Genomic DNA, 19,306 nt, shown 5'->3' on the forward strand with positions numbered 1-19,306 from the left:
ATATTGAATCATTTCTGCCTCTGAATTCATTTTCATCATATACGTAGGGCGATATTTAAATTTTTGGATGAAAAACGTTCCCGTTTTAAACAAGATATTTTTTCACGGAAAGATGCTCGACTATGCATATAATTGACAGCTTTGGATAGAAAACACTCTGACATTTCCAAAACTGCAAAGATATTGTCTGTGAGTGCAACAGAACTGATGTTACAGGCTGTGAATGAGCTACGAATGAGTTTACATTTTCTACAGCATTGTGACGTCTTTTTACGCATTTCTGTTGAAGAATAGCCGTAAGGAACCACATTTAGCAAGTGGTCACCTGATGTCTAGCCATTTTTCCAATTGCTTCTTATGAGAAACCAATTGCCTCGACGGATATATTATCGAAAATATATGTTAAAAACACCTTGAGGCTTGATTCTAAACAACGTTTGCCATGTTTCTGTCGATATTATGGAGCTAATTTGGAAAAAAGTTTGGCGTTGTAGTGATAGCATTTTCCGGTCGATTTCTCAGCCAAGCATGATGAACAAACGGGACGATTTTGCCTACAAAAATAATCTTTTTGGAAAAAAGGAACATTTGCTTTCTAACTGGGAGTCTCCTAAGTGAAAACATCCGAAGTTCTTCAAAGGTAAATGATTTAATTTGATTGCTTTTCTTATTTTCGTGAAAATGTTGCCTGCTGCAAGCAGACCCTAGCATAGCATTATGCCATGATACACTTACACAAATGCTTGTCTAGAGTTGGCTGTAATGCATATTTTGAAAATCTGAGATGACAGTGTGATTAACAAAAGGCTATGCTGTGTCTCAATATATTTCATTTGTGATTTTCATGAATATGAACATTTTCTAGGGGGATTTATGTCCACTGCGTTATGCTAATTGTTTTGAGGCTATGATTACGCTCCCGGATCCGGGATTGCTAGTCACAAGAAGTTTAAAAAAAAATTCTGGCCTGCTGTTCCAAATAAATTGAAATATTTTTCACACATATAATAAAAAATAAAAAAACAGGTCACTAGGCATAGGCTGGCAAAGCCATAACCAAATAGGTAAACTTGGATATGACTGAAGAGTTAATCAATGTGATTTTTCCACAAATAGACAGGTATTTTCCTTTTCATGGTAGCAAGATTATATATATTTTTGCTAACTTTTTATTAAAATGTATTGTCATGATCATTTCTTTCCTTCTGGATATGAATGCCGAGTATGTCCACATCAACGTCAGACCATTTTATTGGTGAACTACACGGTAATGTAAAAGTTATATTTTTTTGTGGTCCAATATGTCCAGGATGTCTTGCTCCCAGACAGACTAAACAACTTCTTTGCTCGCTTTGAGGACAATACAGTGCCGCTGACACAGCACACTACAAAAACCTGCGGCCTCTCCTTCACTGCAGCCGACGTAAGTAAAACATTTAAGCGTGTTAACCCTCAAGGCTGCAGACCCTGACGGCATCCCCAGCCGTATCCTCAGAGCATGTGCAGACCAGCTGACTGGTGTGTTTACGGACATATTCAATCAATCCTTATCCCAGTCTGCTGTTCCCACATGCTTCAAGAGGGCCACAAATGTTCCTGTTCCCAAGAAAGCTAAGGTAACTGAGCTAAATGACTACCGCCCCGTAGCACTCACGTCAGTCATCATGAAGTGCTTTGAGAGACTAGTCAAGGACCATATCACCTCCACCCTACCTGACACCCTAGTCCCACTCTAATTTGCTTACCGCCACAATAGGTCCAAGGACGACGTAATTGCAACCACACTGCACACTGCCCTAACCCATCTGGACAAGAGGAATACCTATGTGAGAATGCTGTTCATCGACTACAGCTCAGCATTTAACACCATAGTACCCTCCAAACTCGTCATCAAGCTCGAGACCCTGGGTATTGACCCCATCCTGTGCAACTGGGTACTGGACTTCCTGACGGGCTGCCCCCAGGTGGTGAGGGTAGGTAACAACATCTCCACCCCGCTGATCATCAACACTGGGGCCCTACAAGGGTGCGTTCTGAGCCCTCTCCTGTACTCCCTGTTCACCCACGAATGCGTGGCCATGCATTTCTCCAACTCAATCATCAAGTTTGCAGACAAAACTACAGTGGTAGGCTTGATTACTAACAACGACGAGACGGCCTACAGGAAGGAGGTAAGGGCCTACAGGAAGGAGGTGAGGGCCCTCGGAGTGTGGTGGCAGCAGTATCATCGCCTGGTACGGTAACTGCTCTGCCCACAACCGCAAGGCTCTCTAGAGGGTAGTGAGGTCTGCACAACTTATCACCGGGGGCAAACTACCTGCCTTCCAGGACACCTACACCACCCGATGTCACAGGAAGGCCATAATGATCACCAAGGACAACAACCACCCAAGCCACTGCCTGTTCAGCCTGCTATCATCTAGAAGGCGAGGTCAGTACAGGTGCATCAAAGCAGTGACCGAGAGACTGAAAAACAGCTTCTTTCTCAAGGCCATCAGACTGTTAAATAGCCACCACTAACATTGAGTGGCTGCTGCCAACATACTGACTCAACTCCAGCCACTTTAATAATTGAAAAATGTATGTAAAAAATGTATCACTAGCCACTTTAAACAATGCCACTTAATATAATGTTTACATACCCTACATTACTCATCTCTTATGTATATACTGTACTCTATACCATCTACTGCATCTTGCCATCTTTATGTAATACATGTATCACAAGCCACTTTAAACAATGCCACTTTTATATGTTTACATACCCTACGTTACTCATGTCATATGTATATACTGTACTCGACACCATCTACTGCATCTTGCCGTTCTGTACCGTCACTCATTCATATATTTTTATGTACATTTTCTTCATCCCTTTACACTTGTGTGTTTAAGGTATAAGTTTTGGAATTGTTAGGTTAGATTACTCATTGGTTATTACTGCATTGTCGGAACTAGAAGCACAATCATTTCTCTACACTCACATTAACATCTGCTAACCATGTGTATGTGACAAATAAAGTTTGATTTGATTTGAATATTTACACTTATCATCATTTGGTTGTAATCGACCAAGCCTTACTCGGACAAAATACAATGTTATTATGTTAGTTATCTGTGCCTACCTAAAATCACATTCAATGCATCCATATTGAATTATATGTATTCTATTTTGTTGCCAAACTCATTAAACAATATTGCATTTCTGAAGGACAAGTTCATAAAAACTACAGTGTCTGCATAGCCTATGTGGGGCTTTAGGTCATAGATAGGAAATATCATAGCAATTCATACTTTCATGTCACTTATTTTACTCATGGATCCATGGATAGACGCTATACTACTAGATGAATCAATAATACTGCACGAATTGCATGATTCGATTCCATACTGCTGCAAGAATTGACTGTATAATACTTAATTAATCAATTTCAAATTTTGCATGAATTGACTGTATAAATCTGCATAAATCACTGGACTCAATAATACTGCATGAATACATGCAGCACAGGGGTATATTGCCCACTCCACACTAGTGTGCCAGCCTGCCAGTTATCCCAGACTGGCAGACAGACAGTGTACTGTAAACAACGGATTACACTGTGGCTTGTGAGATTGCCCATAAACGGACCTCCAATAATTACCTTTTAGTGTTTACCGTCTGAGCGTGTTGTGTATTTTCTGACTTGTCTAATTCAATAAGTGCTAGCAGGTATATAGTAAATCCCCTAGTCCTGTGTTGTCTGACGACTGTCAAACTCCAATTAGCTGGCAGACCTGACAGCATGGCTCCATTGTATGGAGTTCTCTCTTCCCTTCCATTTGATGGTCTCCTCTTTGTTTTCTTTCTGTCAATTATCTCTCTCTTATTGGGGTTAACCATTGAGTCTGAGAAGCATACCATATGTCCCAAATATCCCTGGTCAGAAGTAGTCAAAATGTAGGGAACAGGGTGCCATTTGGGACATAAACAGACTGCAAGAGTCATCAGCGGAATGTGCAGTGGGAAAGTAAAGAACACTGGGTAAAAACAAAGTACTTTAGGAGATTCTGTACACAATTGAAGAGTAGCCACTGTACATTGTATGTTGAAATTATTATATTGGTTTATCATATTCTTCAATGTTCAGCAATGAACATCAGGAGTAAAACTATTCAGACTGTAGCTGTATTCATAATCAGCGTCCCAAAATGGAACCTTATTCCTACTTTTCACCAGTGCTGTGCACTAAATATGGAATAGGGTCCATTTGCATATTTCTCACTTTCTTCCCAAAGTTGCATTGTTGTTGATCCTGGTTTTCAGATTGCAGAAAATAATGAGTTTCTCCCTCAGTGTGTTCATATTAATATTCATGAATATTATGATGCTGTGTCCCTCACTGCTTGTCACGTAGGATGTGATGGCCCATGAGATATAGTGCTAAATATAAGGCTATGACACTGTAGTATCAGCAGTGCAGTAATGAGCTTCAAGCCAGTCACTCATCATAGTTACTTGAAGCAATGCTAATTTATTTCAAGACGATGAATAGTCTAGAAAGAGGCACTTAGATGGTACATTGGACCAAGCTTAGCAGAAACGAAAGTACAAGAATACATGTTGTATTGTGTTCTTGTGATGCAATGATTTCCCCTATTTGGGAGTGAGAGACACCTTTTCATTATAACATTGGAGGAAATACCTTCCTAGTGCATGATTCATGTTTTTGCTGGTCTTATAAATGCTATCCAGTTAGCTAATATTTAGAAAAACAAAAGTGTGTTAGGCTAAATACAGTATATAGATGGTTATGCTAACCTGTTTGCAATCCCTAGCTTCCTGGCTAGCTACAGAGGTTATTGGGTTACAGCAGTTAGCCAGCTACTGTCATTAAGCTGTTGTTTTGCTATTATCATATTTTACCTAAGCATCCTGGCATGTAAATATAACACCATAGACACATTTAAATGTAGGCGTAGAAGCATGATGTGTTCAGAATTCCATGATCTGAACTCAAATCAAATCTTGCAGATATTATCACAGGTGCAGCGAAATGCTTCTGCTTCTAGCTCCATCAGTGAAGTAATACCGAACAACATAAAAAAAACACACAAATAAATTATAATAAAATAATGAAAATCAAGAAATATCTGAATGAGCAATGTCAGAGTCCAGAATATACACTGCTCAAAAGAATTAAGGGAACACAAGAATAACACATCCTAGATCTGAATGAATGAAATATTCTTATTAAATACTTTTTTCTTTACATAGTTTAATGTGCTGACAACAAAATCACACAAAAATTATCAATGAAAATCAAATGTATCAACCCATGGAGGTCTGGATTTGGAGTCACACTCAAAATTAAAGTGGAAAACCACACTACAGGCTGATCCAACTTTGATGTAATGTCCTTAAAACAAGTCAAAATGAGGCTCAGTAGTATGTGTGGCCTCCACGTGCCTGTATTACCTCCCTACAACGCCTGGGCATGCTCCTGATGAGGTGGCGGATGGTCTCCTGAGGGATCTCCTCCCAGACCTGGACTAAAGCATCCGCCAACTCCTGGACAGTCTGTGGTGCAACGTGGCGTTGGTGGATGGAGCGAGACATGATGTCCCAGATGTGCTCAATTGGATTCAGGTCTGGGGAACGGGCGGGCCAGTCCATAGCATCAATGCCTTCCTCTTGCAGGAACTGCTGACACACTCCAGCCACATGAGTTCTAGCATTAGAAGGAAGCCAGGGCCAACCGCACCAGCATATGGTCTCACAAGGGGTCTGAGGATCTCATATCGGTACCTAATGGCAGTCAGGCTACCTCTGGCGAGCACATGGAGGGCTGTGCGGCCCCCCAAAGAAATGCCACCCCACACCATGACTGACCCACCGCCAAACAAGTCATGCTGGAGTATGTTGCAGGCAGCAGAACGTTCTCCACGGCATCTCCAGACTCTGTCATGTCTGTCACATGTGCTCAGTGTGAACCTGCTTTCATCTGTGAAGAGCACAGGGCGCCAGTGGCGAATCTTGCCAATCTTGGTGTTTTTGCCAATCTTGGTGTTCTCTGGCAAATGCCAAACGTCCTGCACGGTTTCTGACCGTTTGAGCAGACACATGCACATTTGTGGCCTGCTGGAGGTCTGGCAGTGCTCCTCCTGCTCCTCCTTGCACAAAGGCGGAGGTAGCGGGCAGTGCTCCTCCTGCTCCTCCTTGCACAAAGGCGGAGGTAGCGGTCCTGCTGCTGGGTTGTTTCCCTCCTACGGCCTCCTCCACGTCTCCTGATGTACTTGCCTGTCTCCTGGTAGCGCCTCCATGCTCTGGACACTACGCTGATAGACACAGCAAACATTCTTGCCACATCTCGCCTTGATGTGCCATCCTGGATGAGCTGCACTACCTGAGCCACTTGTATGGGTTGTAGACTCCGTCTCATGCTACCACTAGAGTGAAAGCACCGCCAGCATTCAAAAGTGACCAAAACATCAGCCAGGAAGCATAGGAACTGAGAAGTGGTCTGTGGTCCCCACCTGCAGAACCACTCCTTATTGGAGGTGTCTAGCTAATTGCCTATAATTTCCACCTGCTGTCTATTCCATTTGCACAACAGCACGTGACAGTTATTGTCAATCAGTGTTGCTTCCTAAGTGGACAGTTTGATTTCACAGAAGTGTGATTTACTTCGAGTTACATTGTGTTGTTTAAGTGTTTTCTACCACCGAAGCATACTCCTGGGCTACAATATCCGGACCCACGACCGGTCTATCGATGTCACCGCATGAAGAGGCATAAACAGACTCACCCCATCGCGACGTCCCCCAAAGGCTAACTTTCTAGCCCTTGCAATCTCCTTGCTTGCTAATTCGGCCTGCTAACTTCTACCTTGTTTAGCCCCAGCCTACTAACTGTTAGCTTGTTAGCACAGGCCTGCTAACCGTCTGAATCGCCGCGTCCCAACCACTCACTGGACCCATATTTACTTTCAATCTCTTTTCGATTTTTAATTCGATTATACCTTCCGGTAACCTGCTTCACCCAATGTGATACGGAATCGCTATTATTTTTTATTTTTAGAACACATTCAAGAACCTCCAGAAGCTAACCAGCTAACTAGCTACAAGCTATTTAGTCATTGTTAGCCACTGCTAGCTGCTTTTACCTTCTGCACAGCCAGACAGTTTTTTTAACCTGGATAACACTCGCCAGTCTAGCTTCCCTGCCCCATCCACCGCTGCCCCCTGGACACTGATCACTTGGCCACATAGCTGATGCATGCTGGACTGTCCATTAATCACGGTACTCCATTCTGCTTGTTTATGTTTTATCTGTCGGCCCCAGCCGCACTCAGGCTTTGTGTGTAGTTAATCCGACCCTCCCTGCCTAGTCAACGCCATTTTACCTGCTGTTGTTGTGCTAGCTGATTAGCTGTTGTTGTCTCACCTACTGTTTTAGCTACTGTTTTAGCTAGCTCTCCCAATTCAACACCTGTGATTACTGTATGCCTCGCTGTATGTCACTCTCAAATGTCAATATGCCTTGTATACTGTTGTTCAGGTTAGTTATCATTGTTTTAGTTTACAATGGAGCCCCTAGTTCCACTCTTCATACCCCTGACACCTCCTTTGTCCCACCTCCCACACATGCGGTGACCTCACCCATTACAACCAGCATGTCCAGAGATACAACCTCTCTTATCATCACGCAGTGCCTGGGCTTACCTCCACTGTACCCGCACCCCACCATACCCCTGTCTGCGCATTATGCCCTGAATATATTCTTCCATGCCCAGAAATCTGCTCCTTTTATTCTCTGTCCCCAACGCTCTAGGCGACCAGTTGTGATAGCCTTTAGCCGCACCCTCATACTACTCCTCCTCTGTTCCGCGGGTGATGTGGAGGTAAACCCAGGCCCTGCATGTCCCCAGGCACCCTCATTTGTTGACTTCTGTGATCGAAAAAGCCTTGGTTTCATCCATGTCAACATCAGAAGCCTTCTCCCTAAGTTTGTTTTACTCACTGCTTTAGCACACTCTGCTAACCCTGATGTCCTTGCCATGTCTGAATCCTGGCTCAGGAAGTCCACCAAAAATTCGGAGATTTCCATACCCAACTATAACATTTTCCGTCAAGATGCCAAATGGGGAGGAGTTGCAGTCTACTGCAGAGATAGCCTGCAAAGTAATGTCATACTTTCCAGGTCCATACCCAAACAGTTCGATCTACTCATTTTGAAAATTACTCTCTCCAGAAACAAGTCTCTCACTGTTGCCGCCTGCTACCGACCCCCCTCAGCTCCCAGCTGTGCCCTGGACACCATTTGTGAATTGATCGCCCCCCATCTAGCTTCAGAGTTTGTTCTGTTAGGTGACTGGGATATGCTTAACACCCCGGCAGTCCTACAATCTAAGCTAGATGCCCTCAATCTCACACAAATCATCAAGGAATCCACCAGGTACAACCCTAAATCTGTAAACAAGGGCACCCTCATAGACGTCATCCTGACCAACTGGCCCTCCAAATACACCTCCGCTGTCTTCAACCAGGATCTCAGGGATCACTGCCTCATTGCCTGTATCCGCTACAGAGCCGCAGTCAAACGACCACCCCTCATCACTGTCAAACGCTCCCTAAAACACTTCTGTGAGCAGGCCTTTCTAATCGACCTGGCCCTGGAAGGACATTGACCTCATCCCGTCAGTTGAGGATGCCTGGTCATTCTTTAAAAGTAACTTCCTCACCACCTTAGATAAGCATGCTCCGTTCAAAAAATGCAGAACTAAGAACAGATATAGCCCTTGGTTCACTCCAGACCACAAAAACATCCTGTGGCGGACTGCAATAGCATCGAATAGTCCCCGCGATATGCAACTGTTCAGGGAAGTCAGGAACAAATACACGCAGTCAGTCAGGAAAGCTAAGGCCAGCTTCTTCAGGCAGAAATTTGCATCCTGTAGCTCCAACTCCAAAAAGTTCTGGGACACTGTGAAGTCCATGGAGAACAATAGCACCTCCTCCCAGCTGCCCACTGCACTGAGGCTAGGTAACACGGTCACCACCGATAAATCCATGATTATCGAAAACTTCAACAAGCATTTCTAAACGGCTGGCCATGCCTTCCACCTGGCTACTCCAACCTCGGCCAACAGCTCCGCCCCGCCCGCAGCTACTCGCCCAAGCCTCTCCAGGTTCTCCTTTACTCAAATCCAGATAGCAGATGTTCTGAAAGAGCTGCAAAACCTGGACCCGTACAAATCAGCTGGGCTTGACAATCTGGACCCTCTATTTCTGAAACTATCCGCCGCCATTGTCGCAACCTCTATTACTAGCCTGTTCAACCTCTCTTTCATATCTTCTGAGATCCCCAAGGATTGGAAAGCTGCCGCAGTCATCCCCCTCTTCGAAGGGGGAGACACCCTGGACCCAAACTGTTACAGACCTATATCCATCCTGCCCTGCCTATCTAAGGTCTACGAAAGCCAAGTCAACAAACAGGTCACTGACCATCTCGAATCCCACTGTACCTTCTCCGCTGTGCAATCTGGTTTCCGAGCCGGTCACGGGTGCACCTCAGCCACGCTCAAGGTACTAAACGATATCATAACCGCCATCGATAAAAGACAGTACTGTGCAGCCGTCTTCGTCGACCTTGCCAAGGCTTTCGACTCTGTCAATCACCATATTCTTATCGGCAGACTCAGTAGCCTCGGTTTTTCTGATGACTGCCATGCCTGGTTCACCAACTACTTTGCAGACAGAGTTCAGTGTGTGAAATCGGAGGGCATGCTGTCTGGTCCTCTGGCAGTCTCTATGGGGGTGCCACAGGGTTCAATTCTCGGGCTGACTATTTTCTCTGTATATATCAATGATGTTGCTCTTGCTGCGGGCGATTCCCTGATCCACCTCTACGCAGACGACACCATTCTATATACTTCCGGCCCGTCCTTGGACACTGTGCTATCTAACCTCCAAACGAGCTTCAATGCCATACAACACTCCTTCCGTGGCCTCCAACTGCTCTTAAACGCTAGTAAAACCAAATGCATGCTTTTCAACCGTTCGCTGCCTGCACCCGCACGTCTGACTAGCATCACCACCCTGGATGGTTCCGACCTTGAATATGTGGACATCTATAAGTACCTAGGTGTCTGGCTAGACTGTAAACTCTCCTTCCAGGCTCATATCAAACATCTCCAATCGAAAATCAAATCTAGAGTCGTTTTTCTATTCCGCAACAAAGCCTCCTTCACTCACGCCGCCAAACTTACCCTAGTAAAACTGACTATCCTACCGATCCTCGACTTCGGCGATGTCATCTACAAAATAGCTTCCAACACTCTACTCAGCAAACTGGATGCAGTTTATCACAATGCCATCCGTTTTGTCACTAAAGCACCTTACACCTCCCACCACTGCGACCTGTATGCTCTAGTCGGCTGGCCCTCGCTACATATTCGTCGCCAGACCTACTGGCTCCAGGTCATCTACAAGTCCATGCTAGGTAAAGCTCTGCCTTATCTCAGTTCACTGGTCACGATGGCAACACCCACCCGTAGCACGCGCTCCAGCAGGTGTATCTCACTGATCATCCCTAAAGCCAACACCTCATTTGGCCACCTTTCGTTCCAGTTCTCTGCTGCCTGTGACTGGAACGAATTGCAAAAATTGCTGAAGTTGGAGACTTTTATCTCCCTCACCAACTTCAAACATCTGCTATCTGAGCAGCTAACCGATCGCTGCAGCTGTACATAGTCTATCGGTAAATAGCCCACCCATTTTTACCTTCCTCATCCCCATACTGTTTTTATTTATTTATTTACTTTTCTGCTCTTTTGCACACCAATATCTCTACCTGTACATGACCATCTGATCATTTATCACTCCAGTGTTAATCTGCAAAATTTTAATTATTCGCTTACCTCCTCATGCCTTTTGCACACAATGTATATAGACTCCCTTTTTTTCTACTGTGTTATTGACTTGTTAATTGTTTACTCCATGTGTAACTCTGTGTTGTCTGTTCACACTGCTATGCTTTATCTTGGCCAGGTCGCAGTTGCAAATGAGAACTTGTTCTCAACTAGCCTACCTGGTTAAATAAAGGTGAAATAAAAATAAATTTTCTTTTTGAGCAGTGTATATACAGTACCAGTCAAAATGTTGGATACACCTACTCATTCCAGGGTTTTTCTTTATTTTTACTCTTTTCTACATTGTATAATATAGTGAGACACTGCACTATGAAATAACACATATGGAATTATGCAATAACCAAAAAAGTATTTAAAAAATGTAAATACAAGTCCATATTGTTGCAAGAACAGCTCAAATAAGCAAAACGAAATGACAGTCCATCATTAATTTAAGACATAAAGGTCAGTCAATGCGGAAAATGTTAAGAACTTTGAAAGTTTCTTCAAGTGCAGATGCAAAAACTATTAAGCACTATAAAGAAACTGGCTCTCATGAGGACCACCACAGGAAAGGAAGACCCAGAATTGCCTCTGCTGCAGAGGATAAGTTAATTTGAGTTAACTGCACCTCAGATCGCATCCCAAATAAATGCTTCACAGAGTTCAAGTAACAGACACATCTCAACATCAACTGTTCAGAGGAAACTGTGTGAATCAGGCCTTCACGGTCAAATCTCTGCAAAGCAAACACTACTAAAGGACACCAATAAGAAGAGGATACTTGCTTCTGCCAAGAAACACGAGCAATGGACATTAGACCTGTGGATATCTGTCCTTTGTTCTGATGAGTCCAAATTTGAGATTTTCTGTTCCAAATGCTGTGTCTTTGAGACACAGAGTAGGTGAACGGATGTGGCAACCTTCACATGTGTGGTTGCCACCATGAAGCATGGAGGAGGAGGTGGGATGGTGTGGCGGTGCTTTGCTGGTGACACTGTCGCTGATTTATTAATAATTAAAGGCACACTTAACCAGCATGGCTATGACAGCATTCTGCAGCGATATGCCATCCCACCTGGTTTGCGACTAGTGGGACTTTCATTTGTTTTTCAACAGGACAATGACCCAACACACCTCCAGGCTCTGTAAGGGCTATTTTACCAAGAAGGAGAATGACGGAGTGCTGCATCAGATGACCTGGCCTCCACAATTGCATGACCTCAACCCAATTGAGATGGTTTGAGATGAGTTGGACCGCAGAGCGAAGGAAGAGCAGCATATGTGGGATCTCCCTCAAGACTGTTGGAAAAGCATTCCAGATGGAGCTGGTTGAGAGAATGCTTTGTTTAGAGCTTTTCTGGTTACTACAAGATTCCATATGTGTTATTTCATAGTTTGATGTCTTCACTATTATTCTACAATGTAGAAAATTGTACAAATAAAGAAAAACCCTTAAATGAGTAGGTGTGTCCAAACGTTTGACTGGTACTGTATTTATATATATATATATATGATGGCGTGTATAGACAGTAAAGACAGTATATGAATAGAAAAGGTGTGTACATCAGTGGTGATATAGGATGAGCCTCGACTAGAATGCAGTATATACATATGCGATGGGTAAAACAGTATGTAAACATTATTAAAGTGACCAGTGCTCAATAACTATATACATAGGGCAGCAGTCTCTAGGGTGCAGTGTAGAGTAGTGGGTGGTAGCCTACTAGTAACAGTGACTAAGTTCAGGGCAGGCTACTGGGCGGAGACCGGCTAGTGGTGACTTCTAGATAGTAGAAGGGTGAATTGGATTTTTTATTTTAATTTTAAAGAAACCACAGGAAAGTAAGGGTTTTCCTGCAGCATTTTTTGAAACAATTCTATAGTTTACCATATAATTTTGTAGTAAACTGTAGCATACTGTGGAATACTGTACTACCGTACACACTTTTGTATCCCTCAATCATGTAAGTGCTTACAATAGAATTTTGTAGTATACTAGAAATTTCCTTTAGGAATACTACAGTAGTATCCACAAAAGAAAACGCTGTTGTAAATACCACAGTAAAGTGTGCAAGTAAGCACACTTTACTGTATAATAATTTGCATATACCCTGCCCCCTCCCCCCATATCCCAATTTGTGTCACCCATAAGTGAGAAACATGCCAAGTAGACCATATATTGTGTACACTACACTACACATAATAGAAAGGAATGTTGAACTACTTGAATAGACCCTATTGTGAGCTAGCTACAGATTATGGAAATTGTGGACTTTGAATATTCCTCTAGGAGAAAGCTTGCACATAATAAAGCAATAACATTATAGTAAACACTACAGTATTGTCTGCAAAAACACTACAGTAGACTACAGTATTCATTCTATAGTTAACTGTAAATACTATTATAAATATAAATACTATAATCTTCAAAAACACTGGAGTGAATAGTATAGTATTTTTTTATGTGGGAGTATGTTGATGTGGGTGTTGTAACATCAAATACAGGACTCATAGGTTGTCCGCTTAAAATTACCCACAGAATATGATTATTTTGATCAGACAGGGTACACCTTCGATATATCGATATACAGTAACTACTACCAATTGGGGAGAAAAAGGGGTAAAATAATATATCGAAGGAAACACTGTACACCTAGCGACCTGGTCAGCATGCACTGCACCGCCACAGGAGACACTAGTGCGTGATGAGACAAGGATATCCCTGATGGCCAAACCCTCCCTAACGACACTTGTGCACCGTCCCATGGGCCTCCCGGCTGTGGCCGGCTGCGACAGAGCCTGTGCTCGAACCCAGAATCTCTGGTGGCATGGCTAGCACTGCCTTAGACCACTGCGCCACCCGTGAGGCCCATTTATGTTGCAATTTATGGTCCACACAAGAACCAAATAAGATCCAAACAAGAACCATTGCCTTTCAGTCTCTGAGCTAACATGCTTGTGCTTGCATTCTTGTTTTTCCCTTTCTTAAATTAAGTAAATCAATTGTGAGGGATGGTAATCATCAGCCCAGAGTATATAAACTCTGAAATTAAATGTTTGTGAATTGAATGTATCCAAGGCCAATATAGTGAGCAATAATCAAAATCTCAAGATATTTGCTAAATGGCATATATTATTATTATTATTATTATAGCAAGCTTGGCTGTATATGAATATCTGTCCAGAGAGACTAATCCAAGGCAGATGTAAAAAGATGTTGAATTTAGTGTTGAATCTGTTATTTACATAAACCTGCCAACTGTACTTGCCATTTTAGTTTTTTGTACATTTCAAATTTCCTGACTGGCGCTGAATGCTCTCTCCATCTCAAAAGAAATCTCTCACATGGTTTTTCCTTCTTTCTATCCACAGCTGCATTCCAATATGGACCGAGGGGAAGGTAACGTGAAGTACATTCTAACTGGAGACGGGGTGGGGAGCTTGTTTCTAATAGATGAGAACTCAGGTGACATTCACGCCACTAAGCGGTTGGACAGGGAGGAGAGGGCCATATACACACTCCACGCTAAGGTGGTGGACAAGAGGACCAACAAGACTCTGGAGGCTGATACTGAATTTAACATCAAGATCCACGACATCAACGACAATGAGCCAAAGTTCTCAAAAGACATCTATTTCGCCAGTGTCCCTGAGATGTCAGATGTAGGTGAGTAAAAACAACTGCATTGTCTGAGTTGGTCCTTTTGTGGTGCTGTATTTCCATGAAGAAATGTGAATGACAATTATTTTTTAAACTTAGTTAACAAAGCCAGAGATAATGAACTGGAAATCAAATCATGTAATTGACACCATAATATCCATATGTAATCCATATGTAATAGTGGAAGGTTGAAGGTTTTGCCTCATTGCACTGAACTTAATTAAGATAATATAGATGAACCAGTAGGCACAAATACAAAAAAGCCTTAAAAAGGCAAAAGGGCAAACTGGAATACATTTCCAATTATGAGCCCACAAATTAATAGAATGTGTAATTGCAAGTTAAATAAAAACCTATTTGCCAATATGGCAAATAATCGTCCTCTATCGTGTTCACATAATGATGGAATCATTAACTGATTCCAGAGAGAGGATGTTGAGGTTAAACAGTGACTGGATTTGTGGCTGGAATTGCTGGAATGTTTGAAAACATTGATGAAATTGTGGCTGGAATTGCTGGAATTGTTGGAAACATTTGATGAAAGTATTGAGCAGCGGAGCTCATATACAGAACAGTTTGAATATTTTGTTCTTGCATATTACATTGATGAGGACAAAATTATGCCTAAATTATTTAGTGTTATGGGGCCAAAGAAATGTAATTTACTCCGCAGTCTGCTATAGGCAAGGTAACACAACGTGTGGAGATATTGTGGAAATACTGGAAGGACCATTTTCACCAAATCACTAGTTATTGCTGAAGGGTTCCACAGAAGGAGTCAGGAATAGGGAGAATCAGAGACACGTGTTTGCTGCTGGATTAAATAGTGCAGTAAATTAAATCAGTGCACTGTGAGTTTGATGTTCTAAATGACAGCATTAGAGACAGACTACTATGTGAGCTAAGGCATGAAGCTACACAAGAGACTACTGACTGAAAGTAATCGGACCTTTGCAAAAGCTATTACAGTCAGTGTGTCCATGGGAATAGCTGCAAAAGAGGCTCAACAGTTGGATTCATCAGGAAATGTGCACCAAGTTGCAACTGAAAATCAGGAGAGGGAAATCAAGGCACATGCTTCCACTTTGTCAAAGCAGGATATCAGGCGTTTACTTGCTGGCGTAAGGACATAGATTGATGAGCCTGTGGTAAAAAAAAAGGGCCTTGTCGAACGAGCCTGCAGAAACAAAAAGAGTTCAGAGAAAACGTGTAAGACTGAAAACAAGAAAGAGATATTCCAACACGGGAAAAATAGACATGTTTAGGCTGTTGAGCAAGTGACCAATCAGAAGAGGAAGTCACACTGAATATACTGACTGTTGCTGGGGGGCTGCACGGCTACTATGTCTCTCCCTTACTAGAGGGGCAGCCGGTGCATATAGAGATTGACACGGGCAGCTGTATCTCTTGTGTCAGACACAGTTTGACAAAAAGACACTGGAACACCTTGCATTTCAGCCAGCACACATCATATTAAAGACTTACATGGGTGAATCTGTCGCCATGAGAGGCATCACTGAGGTCATAGTTCAGATAAAGGGACAAACTGAAAAAATGCCAGCCTATATTGTGAAAGGAAACTGTCCATCACTACTGGGATGTTTGTGGTTAGAGAAAATCATGCTGGACTGGCCATCAGTGCATATAATGACACATGGAGACACAGGCCTATCTTAAAGAAACATGGAGAAGTATTTAATGGAGAGCTGGGTTTCATGAAATACTGTATATTAGAGTGAAACTCAGCATTATGCCAGACAACAAACCAAAGTTTCTGAAAACACGACCGGTACCTTATGCTATCAGACCAAAAATTGAGGCTGACTTGGACGCTCTAGTCCAGGGTTCCCCAACTGGTGGCCAGCAGGCAGGGTTTTGTTTGGTCCCCCAAATTTTCAGAAAAAAAAAATATATATACACCGCATATTTAAAAATATATATTGTTGGCCATAAAAAGCTGTAAAAACACCAGGAAATCACCCCCATGTGATTTTAAAGATGATATTCTGTTACCCAGTATTCCCACACATAAGAGAGACATGTTTGTATACAAATTTGGCAAGTTTTGAAGTCATTATGTTTTAGTCCAATATTTTATCTGTTTGAGCTTCTTGCGGTCAATTTGAAGTCGACAAATATCTTGTAATGTTCTAGCCCCCTGACCATCCACTCAATAAATGTTTTTCTTCCCACAGCTGAATCTAGTTGACATTCCCTGCTCTAGTCAAAAACAAAGTCCTGGAGCCGGTCAGTGTGAGTGAACGGGCGACACCCATCGTACCAGTCCTTAACAAGGATGGTGGAATCAGGATATGTGGAGACTGTTGAAAGTCACAGTTAACCCTGTGTTGTCCGCTGAACAGTAGCTGCTACCATACATCAATTTAGCCGGCAGTCAAAAGCAAAATAAACCACTACCAAGCCTAGTTTCGGATGCATGTGGAAGAAATGTCAAAAGAGCTGCTTACTCTTCTGACACAAAATGGGCTCTTCAGGTTTTGTTGTCTACCGTTCGGAATCACAAGAGCACTAGCGCCGTTCCAAAAGGAGATGGAACAGACCCTGAGTGGATTGCCAGAAGACCATTGCTACCTGGATGGCATCCTTGTTACTGGAAAGGAACAAAAAGGATCATCTCCAGAACTTGGATGCAACACTACAGAGATTGAAGGACTATGGACTGCGAGTTTCTCAGGAGAAATGTGCATTCTTCCAATCCGGGGTTAAATACATTGGACACGTCATCGACACTACAGGCTTTCCACAAGGCTTTGTCCAAGGTCAAGGCTATCTTGGACGCCCCAGCTCCTCAGAACGTGAGCCAACTACATTCTTCCTGGGGTTACTGAATAACTATGGACACTTTCTCCCAAGCTTAGCAGCGAAGCTGAAGCTGCTGTATCCGTTGCTTTGTCAGGACAAAACATGGAAATGGACAAAACAATGCCAGGAAGTGTTCATGAAAACCAAGAAAACACTCCGTAAATCTGCACTGACAAAACTTTGACCCGTCATTGCCCATCCAAATAGCTTGGGATGCTGGTCCCTATGGTGTGTCCCATGCCTTCCGGTGAAATGAAGCCTATCATTTTTGCATCGAGGACATTGAACAAAAGCAAAAATGAATTATGCGGTGATAGAATGAGAAACTCTAGGCATAGTTTATGGAGTGCGTAAGTTCCACCACTATCCCCCCATGCACCAACATCCAACAACATTTTTAAAAGATTTAAAAAAAAGAAAAAGACGAAGGAAAACAGAAAACAGCAATGCAACAAAAAAATACATCAAGGACAACAAAAATCCTAACAGCAAGGCCGACTGAATATGTTTGAGTCCATGTGTGGTACTATTTACATGTGTGTTTGTGTCCATGTATGTGCACGTGTGTGCATTTGAATGAGAGTGTGTGTATATGCATGTGTACAAACAGCTGTGTGGCATCAGCCTCAGGAAAACAGGCATTAGCTGTAACACTGCCCCTCAGTGTCATTCAAACATACTTTTTATTTTGACTTAATTTTTTGACTTTTATCTTTGACCGGCATTCTATCCCGCGCCCAGCAACTCCACTCTCACTTGTCTCCAATTCCACATCCCAACCCTCAGCTTCCCTCAGACCATCCCACCTATCTCTGCTGGCCACCCTCTTCTGATTTCTACGGAACACATATCTTTCAACTATGCTCTGATGTTTAACATACAATTTTAATCTATCTAATCGAATAGAATCCACAGATTGCAAGTTGAAGATAAATACTTTTACTAAGAGTATTAGTTACTGACCCAGTCTCTCCAGAGGTTTATTATTATTTCTAAAGATACTGCATAGGTGTAAACATATATATTTGTTTTGCAAGAGATTGTACTTGTATAGCCTAAGAAAGTAGCATAAATGTGCAGAAAGTAGTTTTGAATGCATTTTATTGAAGGAAAACAATAACAGTCTTGACATTTTTGGGCAAAATAGTGATATATTCTTATACACTATACAATAAGGAATTCAACTACAAAATACTAGTCTTCTCCCATTTTTTTAACCATTGCCCCCCCCACCCACAAGATGTATAAAAACAACACTAAAATAAGAAGAAAATAAGATAATAGATGCAAATCAAAAATGTGAAGAACATAAATCAATCGACTGTAATTAGCACATACAGGACAGTATGCAAGTGTGACTGCATGGACTTTGCAGATGCATTTCGCACATGTGCAGCACATAGTATTTGTTTTACAGTACTTATTTGGGGGGCAGAATTGTCATCTCTTCTTGCCTGCCCCAGCTGCAGCCTCAGGTGGATTAGGACAAGATTCAGCCCCCTGAACAGCTTTCACAAGCCCTGCAAAGGCTGCTGTATGGGGGAGGCGCTCCATCCTTTGAATGTGTGGAGTTACAGGTGCCTTTCTCAGCTGCTCCAGGAACACCCTCCTCTTGTTACGCTTATCTGGCATCCAGGTAGGGTTGATCTTGTTCCATATCACAAAGGCATTGTATGAGGACACATCAATGATGTTATGGAAGATGACCAGAGGCCAGTGGGCGGTCATCCTCCTGCAGCTGTAAGTTCCAATCACCTTGTCCAGGTTGTCCACGCCTCTTTTGTTGTGGTTGTAGTCCTCATGAGAGGTGAAGAAATTGTCACACGTGACATTGTACCCCCTCAGTCAATCTGTCACATTAAGCACAACCCGCATCCCCTGGTTCTTCCATGTGTAGACTTGCATATTCCAAGCATAGCTGGATTGT

At 42.7% G+C, this 19,306-nt stretch overlaps 1 protein-coding gene across 2 annotated transcripts in view; it reads left to right on the forward strand.

Annotated features, from left to right (window-relative positions):
• LOC109908741 (cadherin-10) overlaps nt 1-19,306 on the forward strand; it is a 68,536-nt gene that overhangs the window by 19,034 nt on the left and 30,196 nt on the right. For both annotated transcript variants that reach the window (XM_020507408.2, XM_031796318.1), the window contains exon 3: nt 14,268-14,562. In XM_020507408.2, the coding sequence (XP_020362997.1) occupies nt 14,268-14,562 (295 nt within the window). The remainder of the gene's footprint in view (nt 1-14,267; nt 14,563-19,306) is intronic.

Source organism: Oncorhynchus kisutch, linkage group LG18 (genome assembly GCF_002021735.2).
Source record: "Oncorhynchus kisutch isolate 150728-3 linkage group LG18, Okis_V2, whole genome shotgun sequence".
NCBI classification, from domain to species: Eukaryota; Metazoa; Chordata; class Actinopteri; order Salmoniformes; family Salmonidae; genus Oncorhynchus; species Oncorhynchus kisutch.